At 32.5% G+C, this 23,939-nt stretch overlaps 2 protein-coding genes across 3 annotated transcripts in view; one reads left to right on the top strand and one right to left on the bottom strand.

The window, feature by feature from the left end:
• Positions 1-9,410, top strand: part of LOC143240406 (kinesin-like protein KIF3B) — a 43,604-nt gene extending 34,194 nt beyond the window's left edge. The window contains 6 exon segments of the mRNA XM_076482796.1: positions 49-165; positions 498-555; positions 557-604; positions 898-1,037; positions 2,389-2,454; positions 5,179-9,410. Of these exon segments, the coding sequence (XP_076338911.1) occupies positions 49-165; positions 498-555; positions 557-604; positions 898-1,037; positions 2,389-2,454; positions 5,179-5,266 (517 nt within the window). The 3' untranslated portion in view covers positions 5,267-9,410.
• A 1,814-nt stretch (positions 9,411-11,224) lies between these two features.
• On the bottom strand, positions 11,225-22,850 carry LOC143240407 (protein OPI10 homolog). Of its 2 annotated transcripts, none has more exons than XM_076482797.1 (5): positions 22,722-22,850; positions 20,452-20,527; positions 18,530-18,659; positions 18,212-18,319; positions 11,225-12,180 (listed from the first exon to the last, which is right to left on the bottom strand). In XM_076482797.1, exons 2-5 carry the CDS (start codon positions 20,491-20,493, stop codon positions 11,861-11,863), a joined length of 600 nt encoding a protein of 199 aa, XP_076338912.1. In that variant the 5' UTR covers positions 20,494-20,527; positions 22,722-22,850; the 3' UTR covers positions 11,225-11,860. The 2 variants fall into 2 exon arrangements, with proteins under 2 accessions (XP_076338912.1, XP_076338913.1); XM_076482798.1 differs by lacking the exon at positions 22,722-22,850 and adding an exon at positions 22,557-22,606.
• Between the last annotated feature and the right edge of the window lie 1,089 nt (positions 22,851-23,939).

The raw sequence follows: 23,939 nt of genomic DNA, 5'->3' as shown, positions 1-23,939 counted from the left end.
ATCTATGTATGTATGTATGCTTTTCTTTTTCTCTTTTCTTCCTTTCAGATACCTTATAATTGAAAACTTCATTCCCCCAGAAGAAAAAAACAAGATATTAGGTCGAGTGACATTTGATGAAGATGATGAACAGTGGAAACTTATCCCGTTAGCTCAAGTTAATGGGTTAGTTTTGTTTTGTTAGAAGAATAACATTTCTCTTAAAAAAGAAAAATACCCAGTCTCTGTATTAAAGTGCAAAATATACTTTATTGTATTTTGAAAAGTAAGTAATCATATACCCATGAAGAAAATGGCTTCCTTATTAATGCTATGTTTAGCTCTGAAATGTAGCATGTATTGATCTGAAGCTTAATTTGAGAACCTAAACTGTTTTTTAAATAAACTAATTTAAAGTCTTTTAAACACCATTGTTGTGTAATAATGTACCATTCACTATTAGAGAAAGAAAGAGAGAAAAGATTGAAGTAAACATATTTTAAAAAATCTAATGGCAGTGGACAACAGCTAACCAAGAGACCGGTATCAGCTGCAGGTCACAGACGTCCTATCTCGGGAATACGCCAAGTTGGCAGCAGCCATGGGAGGTAATCCTCGTTACAAGGTGAGTATCTGTGTAGTTTTGTTTGTTTGTATAGTCCCTTTAAAGATCCAAAGAAACAAAGTATTAAAAAAGATGAAAAATCAGTTTTTTAACATTGGAATATAACTATTGTGTTAGAGGGTTTATAATGCAATGTTTGATTGAATATTTTTTTACATTCTTCAATATCTATTTAATTATGAATTTTGTGGTGGTTGTTGAAACTTATGGTCTTTTGTGAAAACAGAATGCTTTCTCATAGATCATTCTCTGTGTAGTTTAACATTTATCTTGTGGATTGTTTAAAACTGTAGGGAGAGAACATTCTACAAGTAGAGCTTGACATGCCGAGCCGCACAACTCGAGAGTACGATGCTCCGTCAGTTGCACCCCGTGTTAGAGCAGCTGTTGATGCTGCTCTGAGAGTTGAAGAGGATGTGGACATTGATGCTAGGTATAATGTTGTTGTCATACATTTCATAAGTATTACTTACATTGTAATATTTTAGTTGTTTTTTTTGTTATTCGTTTGTGTGAATAATTTAACATCTTCAGTAGAATGGTAGAAGACTAAGCCATTGTATAAAACTGCATTTACCATTTCTTTGGTTCAAAGGTATGAAAGTAGCCACTAACTATATGCTTTAGTAAAACTGAAATATATCAAAGATGTTTTCCTTATCTGATATACAACTGGTGTGATTAAACAGAACCACTGAACCTTTTGTCAAGTTTTTCAATTTTTATGAAAGTGTTTCTCATGCACAAATAAATTAACCAATATGAATAGATGTGTATTGCCACAATATGTGACTGTAGTTCCTAGCACTGTGATGTTGGCTGTGATGACAGCTGTTTTAGCAGCTCATGGTGTAAAGGAGAAATGTTCCAAAACTAAAACAACTTGGCTAGTAGTAGAAGTGTATAACCTTTTGGGTCGAATAAGAACCAACCTGCACAATACCTGCCAAAAATCTGGTTCATCTCATAAATGGATTGAATTTTATGATACTTTATATATATAAAAATTGATTGTTGAATTGGAAATAACCAGACAAATAAGATAATATAAATTAGATTTCTATAGGTTCAGAAACTTAGGAGATAAAATACAATGTGCATACTGACTTAATGTTTATTTATATTTTGTGTATATTTTTTCAAATATTTGTTACTTTTAGTTGTTTCAGCTAGATGCAAGAAAACAGTGCAAGAACATATAATCACTTGAGACAAATAGCAGATAGATTTATATATTTTGTTCTACAGGTTTTGTTACATTGAAAATAATTATCTGAATATAAAACTTTTAGGCCAAAAAAATGTTTGGGTTAGGACTTCAGCAGTTTCATTTTACTCATTTTAATATTTGTAGTGTATTTTATGTTAGATAAAATTCTGAAATCTGAACATTTCTACATTTTAATTTGATTATGGGTTCAGCATGGAGAAAGTAATAATGTTTCAAAACCATAATGTTGAGCCTGTGTTCAAGAAGTTACGAAAACCTCCCTTCTAGAAAGAATTAAAACAACTGTCTAATGTCTCTCTGAGAAAAAAATTTGGGAAGAATATTTGGTAATAATTCTATTTTTCCTTCACTTGTATAAGATCATGTCAGAACTACAGAGATAGGGAATGTTAAAAGGCCATTTTGAACTTGTTCTCTATGTCAATACTTATTACAGCAGTTTATATAAATGAGCATGATCTTCTACTGTTTATTATAAGATAAGATAAATATATTATTACCAATGGATATACTGTTCAATTTTTGATCTGTAATGTAATTCTTTTCTTTTCAGCGTCAATATTTTCCACACAGATGGACGAGTCAGAGCCAGTAGAAAAGATAGAACAATTAAATCTAGGTAAATGGAATATTAAAATAAAATTAATTATGTTTCAAACATAATGAGTAATCAGCTAGTATGGGTACTTGGAACATAATCATTTTGTGCATTAGGAATTTACCGGAACATTCTGCAGGTATCTGGAAATGACAGTATAGGGTGCTACATGTGGTTATATCCAAATTATGTTGGTATGTAAGAACATAATAGAACAGACAACAATTTTTCTGTCACTTGTAGGGAAAGCACAAGACAATTTTAAGTTTGAAATTATCATATTTGCTGGTGCAGTTTATATTATCAAAATGGCATTGTCTTGGTGTTAAATGCCACAGGACCACCACAAGGTTGCATACTTTGCTCAACATTTTTTTCACTGAAGGGAGTGCTATTATGGGATGTGGACAAATTGTGAGAAGATGCTGTTTGCTGCAATATTCAATACCATTAACCCTTTTGTGACTGGTCATGGGTCAAAGGCCATGTCATTGTGTTTGTTGACTTGCATTCAAAATTTTATGGAACTACTATTTTATGAATTTACGTCAATAAGTTTGGAATCAAATTGTAGATTATAATTCAAACTATAATATTATATATGAGTTAATTTTTAATTTAAAAGTAAATAACAAAGAACACATCCAAATACAGATTTTAGTGAGTCACATTGGTATGTTGAATGCAGTGTTATTTAAAATTAGATGTTTGTGATGTCAAAATACTAAATCTGTAGTTTAGTAAAAATTAGGAACTTAAATTACTAATACTGTCAAGCTAGAATATAAAATAAGAACATCATATCTTTTTATTTCACTGAGATATAGTTCATGTACTGAATCAAACATGGTGGCCCCATTCAACTATTTATATTTTTAGAAACAGTCCCCTTTATACACTTCAATATATGACATGTAAATAACCAATCAACAGCTTAAAATGTCCCCAGAGTGATTTTCTCAGTCATTTTAATCTGTGAAAAGGCTACCACATTCTTTCAGTCCAAGATTTCAATGAGATAGGTTGTGTCTTCAGTCTATTCAAAGTTTCATATTTTTTAAAATCTAAATACATCTTAGTTACTAAGATTAATAAATTATAGTTGAACTCTATGGTATCAGTGTAGTTATTTATGATTGTTTGGTTATTCAACTGTATATATAAAACCTAAAAACGTGTTACCTTCCATGTGTAAAATTTTAAAAGGCTTAGCAACTTATGTCTAGCAGCAACAGAGTACAAAGGTCATGAGAATAGATAATTGTTTGCTTTATTTCTTGACTTATTGCTCTATATTTTAAGAAAAATAACTTGTAATAATAATAATAATAATTTATTTCAAAACAGTAATAATTATATATAATAATAATTGAAATGTGATTGTATATTGCAAAATACTAGTCCACTAGAACACAGCCAAGACAGGGAAGACTAAAAGTAAGTTTTATATTACTGGAAGCATGACCTGAGTGCATGTGCACCATGTCAATGCAAGTTGTGTAATGTTAGCTAGGCCTGCCTTGGAAGGTCAGTATAATAATAATAATAATAATAAAAAAAAAAAAGCATTATGAGACTTGAGCTACTTAAACTAAACATTTAGATTTGTGTTATAATATGTAATCATTCTAACACCAAAAAAGCAATTTATATTTATTTCCTAATTTTTTGTGATGTTTATAAGGTTGGTTAAGTGACAGACCTCAAATAGTTATAGAAAATAACATAAAGCACAAAGTTCTACTGAAAAACATTTGAAATGTATTTAGGATGTTTTAAAGGTTATGCAAATAACATTTGAGATTTTAGTGATAGAGGATTAGTTTTAATCATAACATTATATCACTTTACACTCATACTAGTAATGAAACAGACTATTTTCTCAAACAAATGTTTAGTAAAAATATTTCATTAAAAAAAAAAATCTGACTTTTTGGTTACAAAATACATGTAATTTTTACTAAAAGTGTACCAAATTTTGTCAAGGTACACATGATGTATCAAAATTATAGTGCAAATACTTAATGCGTGCAAATGTGTAGATGAACTTCTATATTATACTGAGTCTGTAACAAAAGGGTTAACAGGATGACTACAGTGAATGTAAATGATTATGCCAACAGTTGCTATAGTGGAACCCCTGATATAATTTCCAGAAACTAGTAGAATGCAATGGTTGTTATCAGCAATACTTGTTTTAACCACAGATTTCCAAGTATGTTTGTTAATTTTAAAATCATTCTGTATTTTTTTTTTTTAGGGTTTCAGGAGATGTTAATTTTATAAGCACTGAGAAACCACAGTTGTTTATGATTCTTTAAATTTTTTCTCAGATTGTTTCAAACTGTCTTTTATTAAGAAAAAGAAACTAAAACACTTCATCTTAAGTTATGTGTTTAAGAATCCTCTTGTCTGACAAGTATAGTTTAATATGTTGTGTTTTTTTATAAAATCTTAAACATTGCTGAACATCATCTAGAATGTTATAGCTTTCATTTTACTGGTATTCCAAAATTCCAATTGTTAGTATAAGTAAATTTATATTTAATATTAATTTGAATTGTTCAGTTTCTCATTTTTAAAGATAATAGAAGGAAGTATTTTTATTTATGGTCACATGAAATTAAACTATTTGTTTATTAGATTTCCTGCTTACAAGTAATTTGTTTAGTTTCTTATCACTAATAAATTTTTTTTTTAAATATCTTAGACATTTTGAAATTTATATTTTCTGTACATTTACAGCAGACCAAAAAGTGGGAAGCGCCCCCAAACCGAAGTGCCGGACACCACATCTCACTTTCCGCAATCCCGTGGGCTGGTCCCAAAGTAAGACAGAAACTTTCTCCCAACCACTGCTGTTTCCATTGTTTCAACTCTGTCAGCCCTTGTCGTTGTCTTTACGTTTCTGCCAACATAAAAGAAAATGCTTCAGCTAAAAGCCTGGATTCTCTTACTGACACTGCCTGTGTGCTTATGAAGGAAAGATCTTTCTCTGGACCTCCTTTTATTAAAGATAGTTTTGAGGCTTTCACAGGTTATCGTGATGTCGACCTTGATAGTCATGTAGTGGAATATCCAAGATATAAAAAATTCAGCGAAATTTATATCAATGATCCCTTGGTTAGTTTATCTCAGGAGTTTGGAAAATCATTTTCTTTTGGTGATTTTTCAGATTTTCACAGCAGTATTAGAAGGCTAGATCACGGTACTCATTTCACTTTACCTCTAAGTTACCGGAAGGGTCACACTCTTCTGTCTTCCAGGACTTCATGTCCCGATTGGAAGCTCAAGCTTGACACATTTCCAGAAGCTACTAACAGAGTAATTTTGAGAAGAAATTGGAAGTGGTTTGGTCACAGTCAGGGTGTTACTGATCCTCACCATGACGATACAGAACTAACCCACTCATCATTGTCTGACTACATGCTCTCTAAGGATGATAGCAGTAATACTACAGTAAAAAAATCAGTGAGCCTCTATCCACTGAATTTGCACTCTGACTGTGACAATTGTGACAACTTTAGAAGTGTCTCTTCATCAGACTTACCATTTTACCATACAGTTGTACCAAAGTCAAAGCCTGCAAATGATTACCAGTACCAGTCACATTTACATCCCTTAAAGAACAAAGACCATCACCTTGATATACCAGTTCACAGACTTTTTGGTCATGACTCAAAAGCTACAGTATCTAAACCCCTAGAACACAGTAAATCAAATTCACCAGTTTGTAATCTTACAAAATGTTGCCAGTCAGATTTATCAGTTTGTAGGTCAAGAAGACATAGAAGACATTACTCATCAGGTTTAATAGATTTTAATTCGAGGCGACATAGCCAATCAGGATATTACCAGTCAGACTTAGCGAGTTACAGAACATCAAGATATTATCACCCAGATTTACCAGGTCACAGATCTGAAGATTACTATCAGATGAATCTTTACAACCCTCAAGAACATTCTCAGTCTGGTTTTATCAGATGTACAGGCCTTTGTCAGCTGAATTCGTCTAGAACGACAGAACTTGATGAGCTATACACATCTGTAGACAGTGAACAACAGCTACAGGCTATCAGAAGCCAAGAGGCAGCACTTATAATAGCAATGAACAAGAGCCAAGCTTTAGACCTGAGAACCATATTGACTTTGGGTGAAAGGGTGATTCTGTGGTTGTTTTTAGGGAGGCTTTTGTTTCTTCTTTGTTCTTTTTGTTCCTATTTGTATCATCTGTTGTAAGTTGTTATATATGTACAGAGTAAATGCACTAATTTGATTTGATGTGTACATATTTAAAGAGTTTGAGTTTTCATTTTTTTAAAAAATTAGTTTTTTACTTTGTTGAATTTGACAGAAAACTGCCAGAGTTTAAAAGGTTTGAATCAGTACTTGATTATTTTGAAGATATACATGCTAGAGTTTACTGTTGATTTGAAAAAAACACATTCTTGTGTTCATTGGAAGGGATTAAGTACCCTTCCCCTATGTACATGTATACTTGAAATTAGTTCAGGAACATTAATCAGTAACTGAGATCAAAGTTTATTACAGTTGACTCTCGTTTACCCTTCAGCAGGTTATCTGGGTTGACTGCCAGTCATCCTTGGGTAGGTTATTGGGTTTATAGTTCTATACTGTAATCTTGAAAATCCCAGAAGTTCTTATATTTTCAGTGTTCCTTTGAACTGCATTCATTGTAATTCTTATGAATTTTTGTTTCTCTTTCATTTTATTCTTTTTCTTTTATTTAATAGTTCCTTATTAAAAAAACAATGTAACAAAAATTGTGTAGAAAGTTCAGTAGCAGTTGCATCATTACAATGAAAAAAAGCTCTTCAAGAAAGAGCTTTTAAATAATTATTTAGTAAAGCTTATGTTGTATATTGTGAATTATTTACAAATTATCGTAACATTTTCATGGAAAGAAGTTCATACACGTGGTTTTTCCCCCCAATATTTTACATGGTCCCCTGGTGGGACAAAAATAAGTTTATAGGTTTGTAGTGCTAAAATCTGAGGTTTGATTCTTTTAATGATGCCCTTTTTACCCTACCATGGATAATGAGTCAATTGGTTAAATATTTCGAATGAGCCCGTACTTAATTATGAGTATAATGTTGATTAAATATCTGGTTCTATATTGGTCATTCTTCCTGGACATGCTAACATTTTGGAGGTCAAATGTGGCAACTATTTTCAAATACATCAAATCTACTGCGGTGAAGGGTCTATTCCAGAGGTTTGCTTGACCTGGTTCTAACAAAGAAAGTTAGTCTCATTAAACAGATTTTTTATTCTGGTTGACAACAAATATACTTTACACAGATTACTCAATTCCACATTTTTCTCGTGTATCATCATTTAAGATCATTGTTTGTTGAGTCTGGAAGATGCTCCTGCAGTGTAGTGTAGTTTTGTTTAAGATACTCTCAGACATTCTGGTGATAAACATGGCCTTCACTATTTCTTGACTGAAAGATCAAATGTGATTTGTGGTTTTTCTTTCAATTTCATATTTTATGGCCTCAAAAACAGAATTGAGGCATTGGGAAATTAAACTATGTTTTTTATTTTTTATTTAGTAAATAGCACAATCTTTATTGCAGCTTGTCAGTACTATGCATTGAAAAGTGAACTTTATTTTGTAATTAAAAAAAAAACCTCTATTAAACATTTACAATACTTACCATATAAGAAACTGTAAATGGTATTTGAATGTTTAAGGCTTGTAATTACCATGATTACGTCAACTGCCGTGCCTAATTATTGTAAAGAACGAAATTAGTGAAACCAAAGTTACTTAGTTGTAAGGTGGTTAGATATTGTAGCTTACTGTGGAAAATCATTGTATATAATACTTATACAAGGCTTCACTATGCATGTATATATGTGGGTGTGTGTGTATGACTAGACACACTTTTTTTAATGCTTTATTACACCAAAGAACACAGAGTTGAAACAGTAGAAACACCATACTATGGAAGTGGATGTGGCGTCCGGCTGATCCAAATACAAGTTTGATTTTTTGCACCAGTTGTAACTGTGACACAATAACAGCACTGAGTAGTTTACCCAGAGAATATGTTAGGGAGAAAATATTGACAATATTTATTATTAATGCAGTTAAGTTATTGTTTTTTTTCTATATTGTTTTAGTATTCTCTAGAAGTGAATCCTAAGATACTGTACAGTGAATATTTTGAATAGCTGTTAACCTGAATTAGGTTGTACAATTACTGGTTAGTAAGTTGAACCTACTATTCAGTCAAAGAATTTAAAGTATGGTAAGAAGCTTTATGTACCTTTTGTCATGAGTAGTGTCTACCCATAATCCTCTCGGTGGTAAACAGTATCAAAACCCTTCTTTGACAGCTTTATTTACTAAATTATATTAGTTGAACTACAACAACTTGGCTGCTGTGTCAAGCTATTAAATATTAAAAGATTTTTTTTTTCTGTCTCTGGTTTTATGTCCTCATATTTACTTATGATAGACATCAGCATTTTTTTATAGTTTTGTCATTGTACTATTACATGTATAACTTAAAAAAAAAAAGAGTATATTAGTTGATATTTTTGAAAACTAGTAGATTTAAAAACAACAACCAGGAGAACAGTTAATGTTTTGAAGTATTAAAGCATGAGTCAAGTGGACAATTGCTCTATGTTCTTACTTCAAATCTTTTAATATCTTTTGCAGTTATTGAATGCTATCTTTAGTTCATTTACCTCATTACTGTGGTTGGTAATCTTCAACAAAACATCAGTATTACTACTGTTATTAACATAGCTTCTGATTGTTTTGTAACCAGCTCTGATAGTTAACCACACCAATAACTATTCCTCACCAAAGTTGTTTTTTATGTGTAAAAAAACAGCTTAGTCAATTTTTATATTGTACGTGTGAACTCTTGTAGGTGTAGATTTATATAGTTTGGTGTAAATAAAAACATTTAACTCTTCAGATTCCCCATTTATTTTATCTTTTGTCTTTCTTTATATTGTTTAGATTATTAGTTGTTTATTGTGATATTTGTAAGACAAAAGCTAGTTTATTATTTCTTTTTAAATATTTTCAATAATAGTAGCAATTTTGAAATTTTTTACATACAAATCAGTAGTAGTAAAAAAAAGATATTTTTTGTATTTTGGTTAATTTAATTAATTTCACTCAAGTGAAACATGTTAAACATCAGGGTTTACCAATAGCATAAATACATGCTATATAAACAAAATTTTGTCATACAAGTTTACTTGTGCTCACTTTCAAGATGTTAGGGAATTCTCAAACAGGGAGGTTTAAATCCAACAGTCTTCTGTGTTCTTTCATTGTAGTTAGTTTTTACTCTTGCTAAAAATATATAATATAAAAGCATTATTGTATATGAATGTGGTACTTAAGTTGAAAATGTTCAAGATCAAAAATGGTTACTAGTGTTTAGATCTTAATAACATTTCTATGTAAGAGGTTGTTGGTGCAACTTGGAGTAATTAAATTGTAACTGTAATGTTAAAAGTGTATTAAACTGTTTCACAAAGATTTATTTTGGTTAAAAAACAACTTTTTGGATGATCCAGTAAGTGTTGGTTTCTCTCATTTAATGAACTAAGCTTTATTAATTAAAACCTTCATGACATTGACTGTAAGCAGTCAAAAGAAGTAACAAAGTATGTGCTATAATTTGTTAGTAGTAATTCACTTTGTCTTCTACTTTGAAACTGTTTTGTGTACATATTTATTGTTCACAAAGAATAACACCATAAAGTTTTTGTAACTCAAATCTTTTCCTTTCCTGTACCATTTAGACTTTTATAGAGAAGGGATATACATGTGTATGTTTGTGTAACATGGCATGTCTCTCACTCCACAAAATAACGTACTGTTAATCAATACATTCTGTAAATTTACGCTGTCGTTTCAATGTATCTGCTAGGTTTATTTTGTAAACTACTCTTCATATGGATGGAAAAAAAAACGAAACTGACACTCGTTATTCATGGCTATTAAGGGATAATTTTGTGCCATAACTTATTTGACGACTGGAGAAGAAATGGACAGTTACCTTTTATTTTTGAAAAATTAAACCAGTACTTTATGAAATACTTTTCCCAACAGTACTGAGTTACATAGAAAGTTCTGTAGGATTTACATTCTAGTGTTATAGATTTATTTTAGGCTTAGTTACATTCCATCAATCAGCACAGTAGCATGTATGCATGCCTGGTTATAGATAAATAGAAGTGATATGTTGATTACAATTGCATCACTAATAATGTCAAATTTTGTTTTAGTTGAGAACTATCTCAACAAGACATGCCAACTTAAACATTGTTTTTACCACATACTAATAACTGAAATTTAAAGCTAAGTAATATTTTAACAGTAGTAGAAGAATTGTGGTTTATGAAAAGTTTGTTTATAAACAACAATGTATGGTCCTAGGTTTATAAGGAAGTGTGCATGTTAGACAATTTTAAGTATCTTTCGCATCTTCCTCTGTAGTTGACTGCTGTGCTGTGCACCTGACTTGTGAAAGTATGAAATAAAATATGTGAGAGTGATTGTTCTTGTCCATTTGTTTCTATAGTTGAGAAAAGTAGTTTCAGTTAACAAGTAATGTGCATAAGTTATTTAAAAAAGGATTTGGACTGTACATTAAAAAGCAGGAACAATCAACATGAAAACAGTAACCCCCAACTTGGTGCCATTTATTCTTAGTAAAAGGAAACACAGCTTGACCCTAAAGCAAATTAGTCTCTCTTAATGGAATATAAGTATGAAACTAGGATCTATATTTCTAACATTTATTTGAAAGTCATGTAAATAGTGGTACAGAAATTATACACATGGTGAAAATGAGAAAATATAAAAATTCAAATCGTACATAACATTTCAAACTAGTGTTCTTAAAATATCCTGTACTAAGTATTCCACGGTGGTTCAGTGATAAGCCTCTGCAGTGGGTTTTGATCTCCACAGTAGGCATAGCCCAAATAAAAACCACAGAGCCTAGCAGAAGAGGCCATGCAACATTTTAATGTGGCTGTGTTTGACACTAGAGAATTTAATTTTTCTCACACAGGAAAAGTATTTTAGTATTGTCTCTTTTAAGAAAGAAAAGTACATTATCTGTTAGTTCAGTTAAAGAAATTATAACATTGATTTCTGTTCACCAATAATGTCAAACTTTACCATTTGACATTACACTTGTATGTTTCAGTCCAGTTTAATAACTGAAAGAAGACCCTTTCAATTTATATGATCAGTAACTGTTTAAGAGTTTTAATCATAAGTTTAGTGTAAAGCAATCATACATCACATAGACAAGTTATATACAAGACCTCTCAACACAGTAAACAGTTAACATTTTATCTATGGAAAATTATAACACTGAACTTTTTTGTGTGTATTTTGGTGTGCACATTTTCAAGTTTTCCAAAAGTAAGGATTTTGTTGTAATCTTCTACAAAAGTTAGTGTACCACTGCTGTAATGTACTGAGTGGAACAAAGCTTTCACTGGGTTTAGAAGCCATTTGCGTCTGGCTCATGGCAAAAGAGGAGGCATAGTTGAAAAAGTTTTCCAACATTTTTGTTGCAAATTCACTAAACGAGTCCACACTGGAAGCTCCTGCAGCTGGACTTGGAGTGAGGCCTTGAATCTGGACAAGAGGCTCCACAGATATTCCTATTTGAGCAACATGCGAGATTTGCTGCTGAAATCCAAAAGGATGTTGTGTAGTCTCACCTAACAACAAAATGCAATTCGTCTTAAAACGTGTTTTTCTTGAAGCTAATACAATGTTATGCTTATAGCACAAGATGAAAAATTTACATTGTAGATTTATTTAATAACTATAAAACTTAACATTGTATGTAAACCATGGTTTTGTTATCTGAATGGTTGCACTAACAGATAAATGCACAAAAGTTAACATTTTAATTCAAAAATTATTGTACCCACTGCACAAGTGTAAGATACTTTTAAATTACATTGAGTTTGATGCTGATACATACACACAAACAATTTAAGATTTATACTTATTCTAACAAAGCTTATGTGATTATTCCAACAACTAATGTTTTACTTTCACATTAAGAGCACTTACTGATCATAAAAGGTTAATTTTTATAACAAATATGATGATTTGACCATTTGCAAGTACACATACACAAGTTTAAACTGTAAATTTAATGACATTTTTGTATTTAAGTCAACACACAACAAACTACTGTTGATTTAAATACAAAAAATTATATTTAATGTTAAAACTTGCATACCTGAAGGTAATCTCACCAGTGATCAAATTGTCAGTCTGGTTTTAAAAAATATCCTTCCTTATTCAAAAAACTAACTTGTAATACAATAAACTAGTATCATTGTTGTATCCCAGCAACTTCGATGAATTCTGGCCCTGAGCAAAATGTTATTGGCAAGGGATATGATGGACATAGTGTGGTTGAAATACTATTATACACTCCTCTGTTTGGAGAAACTAAGGGACTGAATGAAGAAGTGTTTAAACATACAATAAGCCTACACTACTACCTTATGATAAAGATAACTGATTTTAATCACACTATAATATACTTTTATCATTTCTCATGACATGCTTATACACTTAACACATTTAGCACATTAGTTTTTACATTTTAAGATGTAACCCCTAAACACAAAGAACTTGGTATAAAAGATGTATACATACACATACAACATTTATCTCTGTAACAGACACACTTCACACATCCTTGTTTTAATATTCCATCACAGACAAGATGATGTTAAGGAAATACATTAGAAATTAAATATAAACTACAAGCCCAGATTTGTCAAAAGGTTCACCCTGGGTTATAGTGTCACTTTTGTCTTCAAGACATACAAACAATACCTGTACCAATATAAAAGTATTAAAAACATAAGTGTCAAGTCTTAAAACTGACATTAAAGGTTAAGAATTTTTGAAACATAACCTCTTTCTCATCATGGGCACACAAAAAAGGGCTGACATTTATAATCACCTTACAAACAATCCATGATCCTCCACTATTTCAATTACTTACCACACTAAAAATACATCAATGTACTTAAGCTTGTTTCAATAATTCCTTATCTTTGTTTAACCATCACCTGAATATTTTGAAAGTAAACACAACCACTGAATTTGCTTAAAAGACGTGTTCATAAGAATAAATTCATTATTACTCTTAATAATGTGAAATCCTCACACATTAACATTTTCCTAAACTGAAAATATATTTCCAATAACACTCACCTACACTGACACTGTAGCTACATTTTAATCTTGAGGATTTCCACTCTTTGTCCATCTAAGCATTGAAAATGATTCTTCCACTCTTCTTACATGCTCAAATGCCTTAGGCAAATTCTAATAAGCAAATTTCAATGTGCCCTCTATATAAGTACCTCATCCTGATGATATAATCACTTTTGAGACAAACTGACTTTTAATGGGGAAGCAAGGCAAGAGACTGCCAGTGGAGATAAGTATTCTTTTCAGTTTAAGAAAATGTTAACTCAAAAAGAAAAGAAAAAAACAATCTCTTAATATTATACCTACAATCTCACACAGAGGGTGGAGAAGCCAGTGCAGGCATGACCTATACAGAAAGTCTGGGTAAAATAGGAGTGTTGTAAGAGTGGGGGAACCACACTATATCCAGAACAGGTATGCTCTTCACCCAGAACTTAGTTCCTATAACAAGCATAGAATAGAAAATTAATAATCATAAGTATAGGCCAGCCCCAACCAGATACCTGAGGTTCAACAAATTGAGGGTTCACAGTACACATAACCCACATTGGTGGCTAGGACAACTGGACTGCAATGTTATATTTATATATTTATGATTGGACCTCAACCTGGAGCCATAGAATGATATGTTCTGAACCACTGCAATCATGACTAGAAAGAATGTAACACACAAGTAGACAAACTTTCTCCTCCACCTGAAGGAGTCCAAAATTAATGACAGAATCATGCATATCATACTCAATCAAAGGAACATAACTCATCTGCTCTGGAATTATGAACATTCATCCTCATTCCTCAATCAAGTGGACAAGGAGTATTCCACTTGACCATGAAATTATGGAGAAGATGCAGAACCTGTGCTCAATGAAGGACCTAAGATGGGATCACCTTTCATGAACAATATACTAAACACACACCTCAACTGGATAACTTCGTGTCAAATCTGAAATGGAATTACAAGTAGACTCCCATGAAGGCTCATGTCACTCCTACTGACATCTGAAGAAAAACATCCGGAGACCCTAGTAAGAAGGCTCCTAATTGGGGTAAAACATTTTAGGGAGTTCTGAGAAACAGTGCTCTGGAAACTGTGCAATAGGTGAACCAAGTTCCCTACGTTTTAAAAAGCAAACTGGTCCCGATTTATTCAACTTGAAGATTGGCTGAAACAGACAAAATTCCCTTTAGCTTTACTTATAATTGTCCATAAGTGATGATCCAAAATAGGCATCAAGATGGTCTTATGGAACACCCCATTTCAACAGAGCATGTTGCAACCTATAGTAATTATAGTGAAAATGGTTGCTGGTGTGGAATTGAGAAGAAAAAGCATACCTGCCTAGGCAACAACTGCCATAGTGTGTGATCCAGTGAAAGATAAAGGGACCTTGGAAACAAAATAGTATATGATTGGAGAAAAAATCATTTCTGGTTCTAACAGATGTAGTCAAACTAGCTCCAGGGCTAGTCAAAAACCCTCAGAAGAGAAAATTGCCATATCATGTAAATAATGAGATAGGAAAGTATTAGAAGTACACCACATACTAGTCCACACAATGTCTTTCAGAGTCAGTTCAACTGGGCAGCTAATGACACAAACATGACATGCTAAAAACTGATACTATGGTAATAAACCCATTATAGAAGATCCAAAGTACAGAAACAAAAGGTATCAAGCATATGCACCTCCTTGATGATAATTCTGATACAACTGTGAAATTGTCAGAACATATGAAAATTTTTTCCCCTCAAGAGAGACAGAACTTAAAACATTGTTCAATGTACTTCAAAATGTTTAAGTACAATACAGAGGGTAGACTTGTCTTCTGTCTAAACACCCTGGAACTCCTGACCTTGAAGATAAGCTTCCCATCCTTGAAGAGATGGGTCTGTTCACAAATGGGTACCCCAACAGTAGTGTTGCTCTGATCCAACCACCATTTGCAACCAGTGATGTTGATCTTGAGTAATGAGACGGAATAATACAAAGGATTGGAATGCACAATCCTTTGGTTATGCAGTAAACACTGAAGGGACCTCATTTATGCTTGTCCTAAAGAAACAAGAGGCTCGAGGGATCTCCACATCCCCAAGAGATAGAGAACTAACTGCATAGTAAAAGAAGAAAAACAGAAGTAAAAGCCTGACAGTTCTTTACATGGCTTGAAGCCCAAGAGAGGTTGTTTGAGTGCGACTTGAGTTCTGAAAAACACACCCAAATAGACAAAATAGATTTCTGCAATCTGATAAGGAAGCCTACTTTTCTGACTTCCAAAAGAAGAATCTGAGAGTGCTGTTCTGCTAATTGATGGGATGAAACCTGAAGGAGTTAGTCATCCATAAAATGACGTATGCACAGACCCAAGGAATATAGGTGATGAGGAAAAGCTTGAACAACTTTACAGGAGACATGAGGTGCTGGATACAAGACCAAAAGGAAGAGCCTGGAACTGTAGCATCTGATCCTTTGTACATAAGCCTAAGAATCCTCTGGGAACATTCTGCTATCGAAACATGGAGAGCCCTGGTGCAAGGTGTCATCATAGGGGGGAAAAAATTCCACTATGAAGTGAGAAGGATCTATACATTGGTTGAGTCAAGATAATAGATCAATGATTGGATGTCAATCTCCTGTCTTGTTGAGTGCCATTTATAATCAGGAATAAAATCCCAGAAAAAAAGGATAGACCCTCTCTACTGCCTTTTTGACTAACAACTCTTATGGCCTGGGTACACAGTTCCACTCGCCATGGATCTGTTGGAGGTGAAAAGGCAAGAGGTTTAATAGACAATGGTTGAAGTGGTGTAAACTGAATGACCAACTCTGAAGCCAGAACATAAAGTATCCATGGATCCCTGATGAAAGAACTTGTGATGTCCAGGAAGTGATATAAATATGTTCCCCCACCTCAGGATAATCACTGATGTAGTTGTCATAGTTCCTCAGGAATACATATGGATCCTATCATGGGAACCAAAGAAGGGATTTGGGAAATATTACAGGCTAAAACTCTCAACTTAGAGCAAGAGAGGCAAGAAGCCAGTGACAATAAAGAAGAATGTGAACATGCAGTACCAATTCAGAATTCAAATGTCACTGGAATTCCAGCAAATAACACAAAATAGAGAAAAGGACTTTCCCATAACTTCCTGAAGAAAGAAGGCAGTAAATGAATACATTCTAACAAAGCATCTTTATCCAATAAATCCCAACAACAAACCAGTCAGGAAACCAAAGAAAGAATGGAAGACAATCTGACTGAGACAGATGTCAGCAAAATCCCAAACTCATCCTCAAATCGTTGAGAGAAATGTTGACAAGCTTCAGACAAAAGCTGAATTGAAGATCGATCTCTCAGGACAGCCATGAGAATCAGAGAAAATTGATCTGTTTAAAGTGATCACAGGGTCCAATCTAGACCCCCACAGACCCAAGAAGGGGTTCATCATTGAGAATCTAAATACAATTCCTCCTGGTGGTGATAAGTCAAAGTATCTGATAAGTGTGGAGGTCAAAACATAGCTATCCTGTCATGTGACTGAGCAGCAAATCTCCCAACATGAACAGCAATATCAGGAGTCATTTGCCACCCTTTCTTCTTGCAAGGAAGGAGTAGAGTAAAATGTACTAGGATCCCCCCCCCAAACTTCAGAAACTGTATTAACTGAAGAAAAGGAGTTAGAGATTGCTACTCAAAATTATCTTCCACTGAGGCTGACCTGGTAAAAGAAGGAGCTGGAAAAAGTGAGTCTAAAGTCTCACCAGTGGTTCCCTCAGACATCACCCCCAACCCCCCATGCAGAGACATCTACAGTATACATCTCACACAGTTCATATCACTGACAGCTTTGACTAAGATTGACCCCTTCCCCTGGCTGTTGACAAACATGAAATAGTAGAGGTGGAAGAGGTCTGGTTCACTGATCTCTGCAGCAGAAACATTAAATTGAAAACTCATATTCATTGGTAAGTTTTTTTTGTTTTTGTTTTTTGTTAAGTAATTTATAAATATAAACAAAAAGATTGCAATGTAAATAACAACAATCCTGTTGGTCAAAACTCATACCAAATGCTTTGTTAAGAAAAAGCAATTACATCATTGGGATAAGTGCTTATATACAGCACTGAGATAGAAGGTATACTGAAGTCTGGGGAGAAAGTTGCAAATTAGAATTTGCCTAAAGCATTTAAGTGAGGTATAAAAGATTGGACCAAGCATTCTCAATGCTTAGATGAGCAAAGATTGGAAACTTTGGAGATCAAGAAACAGTTATAGTGCTAGCAGAAGGTACAAAATTCTTAAAACACATCAAGTTCTGTGGTAGCTATTACCATGACATTAAAGATAAGATTTAATTTTTTTTAAAACCTAATTAAGATTCTTAATAAAGACAAGTCCTGCAGTGGTTATTACTGACATCAGATACTATTACTTAAAAAAGTTTTTTAAACATTAATACATTAATAATTCTTACAAATTTGATAAGACTTTTTACAAAACTTACTAATTTTTAACTTGGCTATCTTGAATATGGCACTAGGCTTAATATTGGAAACATGGCCTAGGAACTGCCAGGAAGGAAGGGCATTTGGATCTGGCCAACTGAAATATACTGGAATTAAATTATTAGAATGAATATACTATTTTTATGTAGATAAAAAAGCTGCACTTACATAAAAGTGTAAAGTAAACTACTTCACATATTAGTAGTAAATTAAAAAAACTAAAATGTATCTTAAAAAACTGGGAATAAGTAGTTTTATAGTGAAATACATTTGAATTGAAAGTAATAATTAAAAATGAAAATTCATGATGAGTGTACCTGCACCACCCAATCCCTCAGGAAAAGGCTGAGAACCTGTCATAAACACCACAATGTGGTTGACATTGTCGGCATCTGGAATATTGATGAGAAACTTAGTTCCTTCTACTAGTTCAAAGTCTGTCTGGACCTGAGAAGAAAAAATCACATGTTCAGAAACCTTTGTTTAAATGTTGCACCTATATTAGTTTATAACTTTAGTGCTAATTGGTAAGTTCAGTAACAAGTCTATCAAAGATGACCCAAAGTCCAATTACAAAAAGAGGACAGTTGATGTAAAGTCTAACAGCTGGTTATAAAGTTCAAGTACAAAAATCAGTAAAAAAAAACAAAGTATAAATCTTACAGAAGGTCTACAGTTATAAGAAAAATATGACAGTTAAAGGGAATCAGACAAGAGGAAGACTGAAGAAAATGTGGATGGATGTACAGTCATACACCTGTAATATGTGGTACAAATGTAATGACACAGAACAGGAAATAGTGGAATGGCAAGGACCAGCAAAATTGATCCCAATCAACTGGAATAAATGCTAGGAAGAAGGAAAGTATATTCATAAGTGATAAGTACCTTACTTAAATTTGTTAATGATATTGAGGTACTTGATGATGTGTGGAAGATGCTGCTGATTTACAAAAAGATTTAAATAATTTAGTGAGTTGGGCAAATAAATAACAGATGGCTTTTAATTATAATAAATGTAATGTAATGCAAATGGGTTATCATAATTTTAATTATAAGTACAATTTAGACAGGAAAAACCTTAGCAGTATCACGAAAGAAAGAGATCTTAGTGTTCTAGTTTCTTGAGCCATCCAAGCAGTCTGTTGTTACTTGCAGTAGGCCACACACTGTTTTAGATTGTAGCTCTAGAAATACTGAACACAAATATCTCAAAATTAGAATAACCACAGCAAAGTTCTGATGTCATACATTTAAGATTTTTGCTTCAGTTTACCATTTTTTCTGCTATTCAAGAGTTTCAGATACATCATTAAATTTGAAATAATCCTGACAGTAAGTTGAACAAGTAGGGAAAATGCCAAACATACTTGAATCAAACTTTGAACATCTCATTGCGAAAATGAAAATTTTTCTAGGAATCTGACATACAATACTTTAGAAAAAGTAGCTATTTTTCGTGTACTTTAATAAAAACAAGAAAACTTGTACCATCTGAGACAACTGACTTAAGAAGGTAACAACTACAAAATCATATCATTTAAGAATTATGTAATTACTTAACCAAAGACCTGAAGATTAAAAGTACTTACACCCAAGTATATAACCTATCCTCAAACAGCCACAAAAAGTGTGTGATATTAACCAAATATAATGAGCTACAAACAGAAAATGACAGAAATAAACTCTTAACTTCTAGATTTCTCTACAAATTCTCAACAACAACAAAAAAGTTGAAAAACTGACATACTTTTTCTCTGGTTGTGACACGAGCATTTAATTAACATCTGACTCGAAGTTCACTCTCAAAAATAACACTAAATGGTAGTGTATTATTAATACAAATCTTTTTCCACAGAGGCAAATTAACTGTCAAAGCAACAAAATCAGTGATACTTCAGTAAAGAACAATAAGTACAGAATGTTTGAACATTAAACAGGCTGAATGTGAATGTCATTTGACTGCAGTACCATCTGGTAGAATATTTATATTTGATTCAACTATTTTTCAGTTTCTTTTGTACGCTACTTTTTGAAATAAATGTGTGTATGTTTTTTAATGCAAAAAGCTGCTTTAACTGTTTAAAAACAAATAAAACACACATACGGATGTGCAATACAATGGAAAAATCAGTACAACCTAGTTTTTACAATTTAACAAGTGCTCATTCTCATCTTCAATATAAACATGTACAATAAAAAAGATAAATTAAAACATAAAGCTTTAAAAAATATTTACAAGTCTTCCTGAAACAATCACTCCAAACATAGGGGCATTCATTGTTTTCTGTGAACCACTGATGATAGCCACAAGCCTAAATAAAAAAGGATATATTTTAATGTATTAATCATTAAAACCTGTACCAACAACTATTTACTAATTCAATTTCAGAATTCTTCAGTAAACAGAAATTACAAACACAGCATTAAATGATCCAGAAAAGGAATTATAAGGTAATCATTAAATTTTCTAAAAATGAACTTTTTCTGAAATGTCATGTTTCATTTTAACAACATTAATACACACACACACACCTCTTGGAAAGCTACTCTATCAAAATGATTTATTATTCATGGCACAATCACTCATAGACTGGTTTTGAGATTATTTTTTTATTTGCAGCTCCATCATGTCTTGACCAATTTGAGATCTAATTATAATGTTGGACTCGAGTGGCCAAATTCTTTTGACTGATGTATCTGACCACACCCAAGGTCTTGTATCTTAATTTTCTCTAATCCTGCCTAAATGGTTAGTTGGTCAAGATCCTGATGAGTAATAAAACTGAATCTGGTATACACACACCTCATGTTTGGTATTACTGGTGCACAAAAATATAGCTATAAAAAGGAAAAAACACATCAAAGATTAACTTAAAGAATTTCCATTGCTGCAGCAATCAAGGATTCCTTCTTGTTTCAGCCCACTAAATGTAAGCTCTCTTTAAAATGTAAGAGAATATACAAATTGAATTTTATTTATTTAAAATGGCAAGGCTAGCTATAGGTATTTTAACATTAAGCACAACTAAGATGCTATTCCCAACAGTAACATTACCATCATAAACACATGTATATATAAAACCTTACATTAAAAAAATGTTGAAATATCTAGTAAACATTTGCTTTTGTAAGTTCAGCTTTCCTGTTGTGAATTAATTCATGATAGGGAGAAACCCAATTGAAGTAAAAATGTGTTATAAAGACAGCTGGTATGAGTATTAAAACATTAAGTAAAATAAGGTACAGAACAATGTTTTAACCTTCTTAGGTCATCTTTGGGTCAACAAATTTAATAAAGTAAAATTAGCATTAAAACTTGTACTAATCTTGCCATGCTGGACAATTGCCTACCTTACCTACTCTTTTAATGCCAAATCTGCAAAAGGGTATAATTATGCTTCCCACATTCTTTTCATTGTATAACTCAACATTTCTACAATAGTAGATATCTCTACATTTTTTGAAAGCCAAGATTAAAGACTGATATTCAACTTTACCCTTCAAGAGGTCAATTTGTGGAAAGGCTTACCAAAAGAGAAACAAAACAAATACTTAAGGTTTTTTCTAAGCTTATATACATGTGTTTATGGACAGGAACAGTTATGTTTAGTCTCACATTTAGACTCCACAACCTAACTCAGAATCTTTTGCAGTTACATTTTGGATTCTGTAGTTGCCCCAGTGCTAGTTACCATTTAAAATTATATTTCCTCTCATAACACATTCTGATAATTGTGCTAAACTTTAAACACTTTCATACTTATGATTTTAAATTATATAGTCTTTGTACATAAGTAAAAATACCTCATGTTACTAGTTTTAACACGGTTTTCAACTTTTGATTATTTTTTTCTCCACCTACATTATAATACATAAACTGAAACTTACACTGTAGAAATTAAATATAATCTTAATTTATTTATAGTTGGGTACCTACCATATTCAGTACACGATGGAAAATGCCATTCTTGATTTTAAAATTAGATGCTTATTTTTGCCTTTGATACACTAATTATCCTATCATATATTTATATCTCATTCCATTTGAACAACTCAAATACATAAAAATGCATATATTATGATACACAAGTTGATAAAGTAGCTTCATACACAGTGTATTTATATCCCCTCCTCTCAACAAATTCAAAGAATCGCTGAGGTCGATAGTAGTAGTATAACTTGCTAAATTGATAATGGTTAGTTTTGGTACAATTGTTACTGTTATAAAAAATAGTCTCAGTCTAATTAAGTGATAAGATCAGAAGCGAATTACCAGCTTAAACTTGTCTAACGATATTAACATTAAAAACAAAACAACGCCATAACAATTAGTAGTATTACCATTAGTCTTACAAATAAACATGACTTTTGAAACTGTTTCTTCCACATTAGAACCCCAGTATTGATCAACCTAAACTCATACAGAACACTCACGAAAATAATTATAAATATATTCCATTATTTGCAAATAAAAGATCTTGCCAATAAGGTTTAAAGTTCACTCACCAGAAGAAAAGTTGTACAGCCAAAACTCACTCCTCACTTACTAAACTCACCTAAACACGAAAAGATACGACATCTAACGATTACATTTGACAAACAAGAGCTTAATATTATTTTTATCACGTATAAAAATATAGTGTTTTAAGCCAATGAAAATAATACACATGATACGACACTTAAGATTAACATAGTGTCTTAAAATTATTTTCATATCAGGCTGTCTTTGATCGTTCTCATTTTCTAACAAAGCGCTGTTTAATTACGGTATAATAATAACTGGTTGATTAAAATTAATTGTTATATGGTGCTACTACGTCGTACCTTGGTTTGTTTGTTTTGAATTTCGCGCAAAGCTACTCATGGGCTATCTGCGTTAGCCGTCCCTAATTTAGCAGTGTAAGACTAGAGGGAAAGCAGGTAGTCATCACCACTCACCGCCAACTCTTGGGCTACTCTTTTACCAAGGAATAGTGGGATTGACTGTCACATTATAACGCTCCCACGGCTGAAAGGGCAAATATGTTTGGAGCGACGAGGATTCGAACCCACGATCCTCAGATTACGAGTAGAGTGCCTTAACCACCTGGTCATGCTGGGCCCACTTAATAGTAACCAACATTATTGCTTTAGGATCGTAACCATATTATTCGTAACTTGGTACACTAATAATTATTTTCTTATTCAATGTAAGAAGGCTTCTGACTTCGTTCCTTTGTTATTCAGCACAAAACTTACACGATGGGCTATCTGTGCTGTGCCCATTACGGATATCGAAAGTGGATTTTTAACGTTATAAGACCACTAATTTAGCGCTGGGCCACTCGGTAAAAAGTTTGAATCACTACTCGTTTACCAAAATGCATGGGGAATCGTTTGATGTTAAACTAGAGATTCATAAAACCTCAAAAAAATGTAAATAGTAATATAAAATTAGTTGTTGTCTCTTAAATAGTTGTAGTGTTTATAATTTTTGTAAGTGTTTTAGTGAAAATAGTTAACAAAACTAAGTTTTTTTCCCGTCGTAAGGTTTATAACACTAATATTTGTGCTTTATTTTCCATCGTAATCATCTTACAGCTACAAATTTGTGGTGGATGTAAAACCTTGGACCCTAACTGTACTGTATGCTATAAATGGACTAAACATTCAACTTTACACAGACTTCATGATTCAGATATATTAATTCCAAATTTTAAGCTGCTGACTAGAGGTGTGTATGTG

This window comes from Tachypleus tridentatus, chromosome 13 (assembly GCF_004210375.1).
Source record: "Tachypleus tridentatus isolate NWPU-2018 chromosome 13, ASM421037v1, whole genome shotgun sequence".
NCBI lineage: Eukaryota > Metazoa > Arthropoda > Merostomata > Xiphosura > Limulidae > Tachypleus > Tachypleus tridentatus.
Note: the sequence above shows the minus strand (reverse complement) of the source record. Positions and strands in the feature narration are given on the sequence as shown.

Excerpts from the sequence above, each read along its gene's own strand:
- LOC143240407 (XM_076482797.1), bottom strand. The coding sequence starts at position 20,493 with ATGAATGCCCCTATGTTTGGAGTGATTGTTTCAGGAAGACTT. Across the intron at positions 18,660-20,451 it reads TGATTGTTTCAGGAAGACTT|GTCCAGACAGACTTTGAACT; the intron begins GTAAATATTTTT and ends TTTTCTTCTCAG. Across the intron at positions 12,181-18,211 it reads GATAGCCAAGTTAAAAATTA|GTGAGACTACACAACATCCT; the intron begins GTAAGTTTTGTA and ends TTTTGTTGTTAG.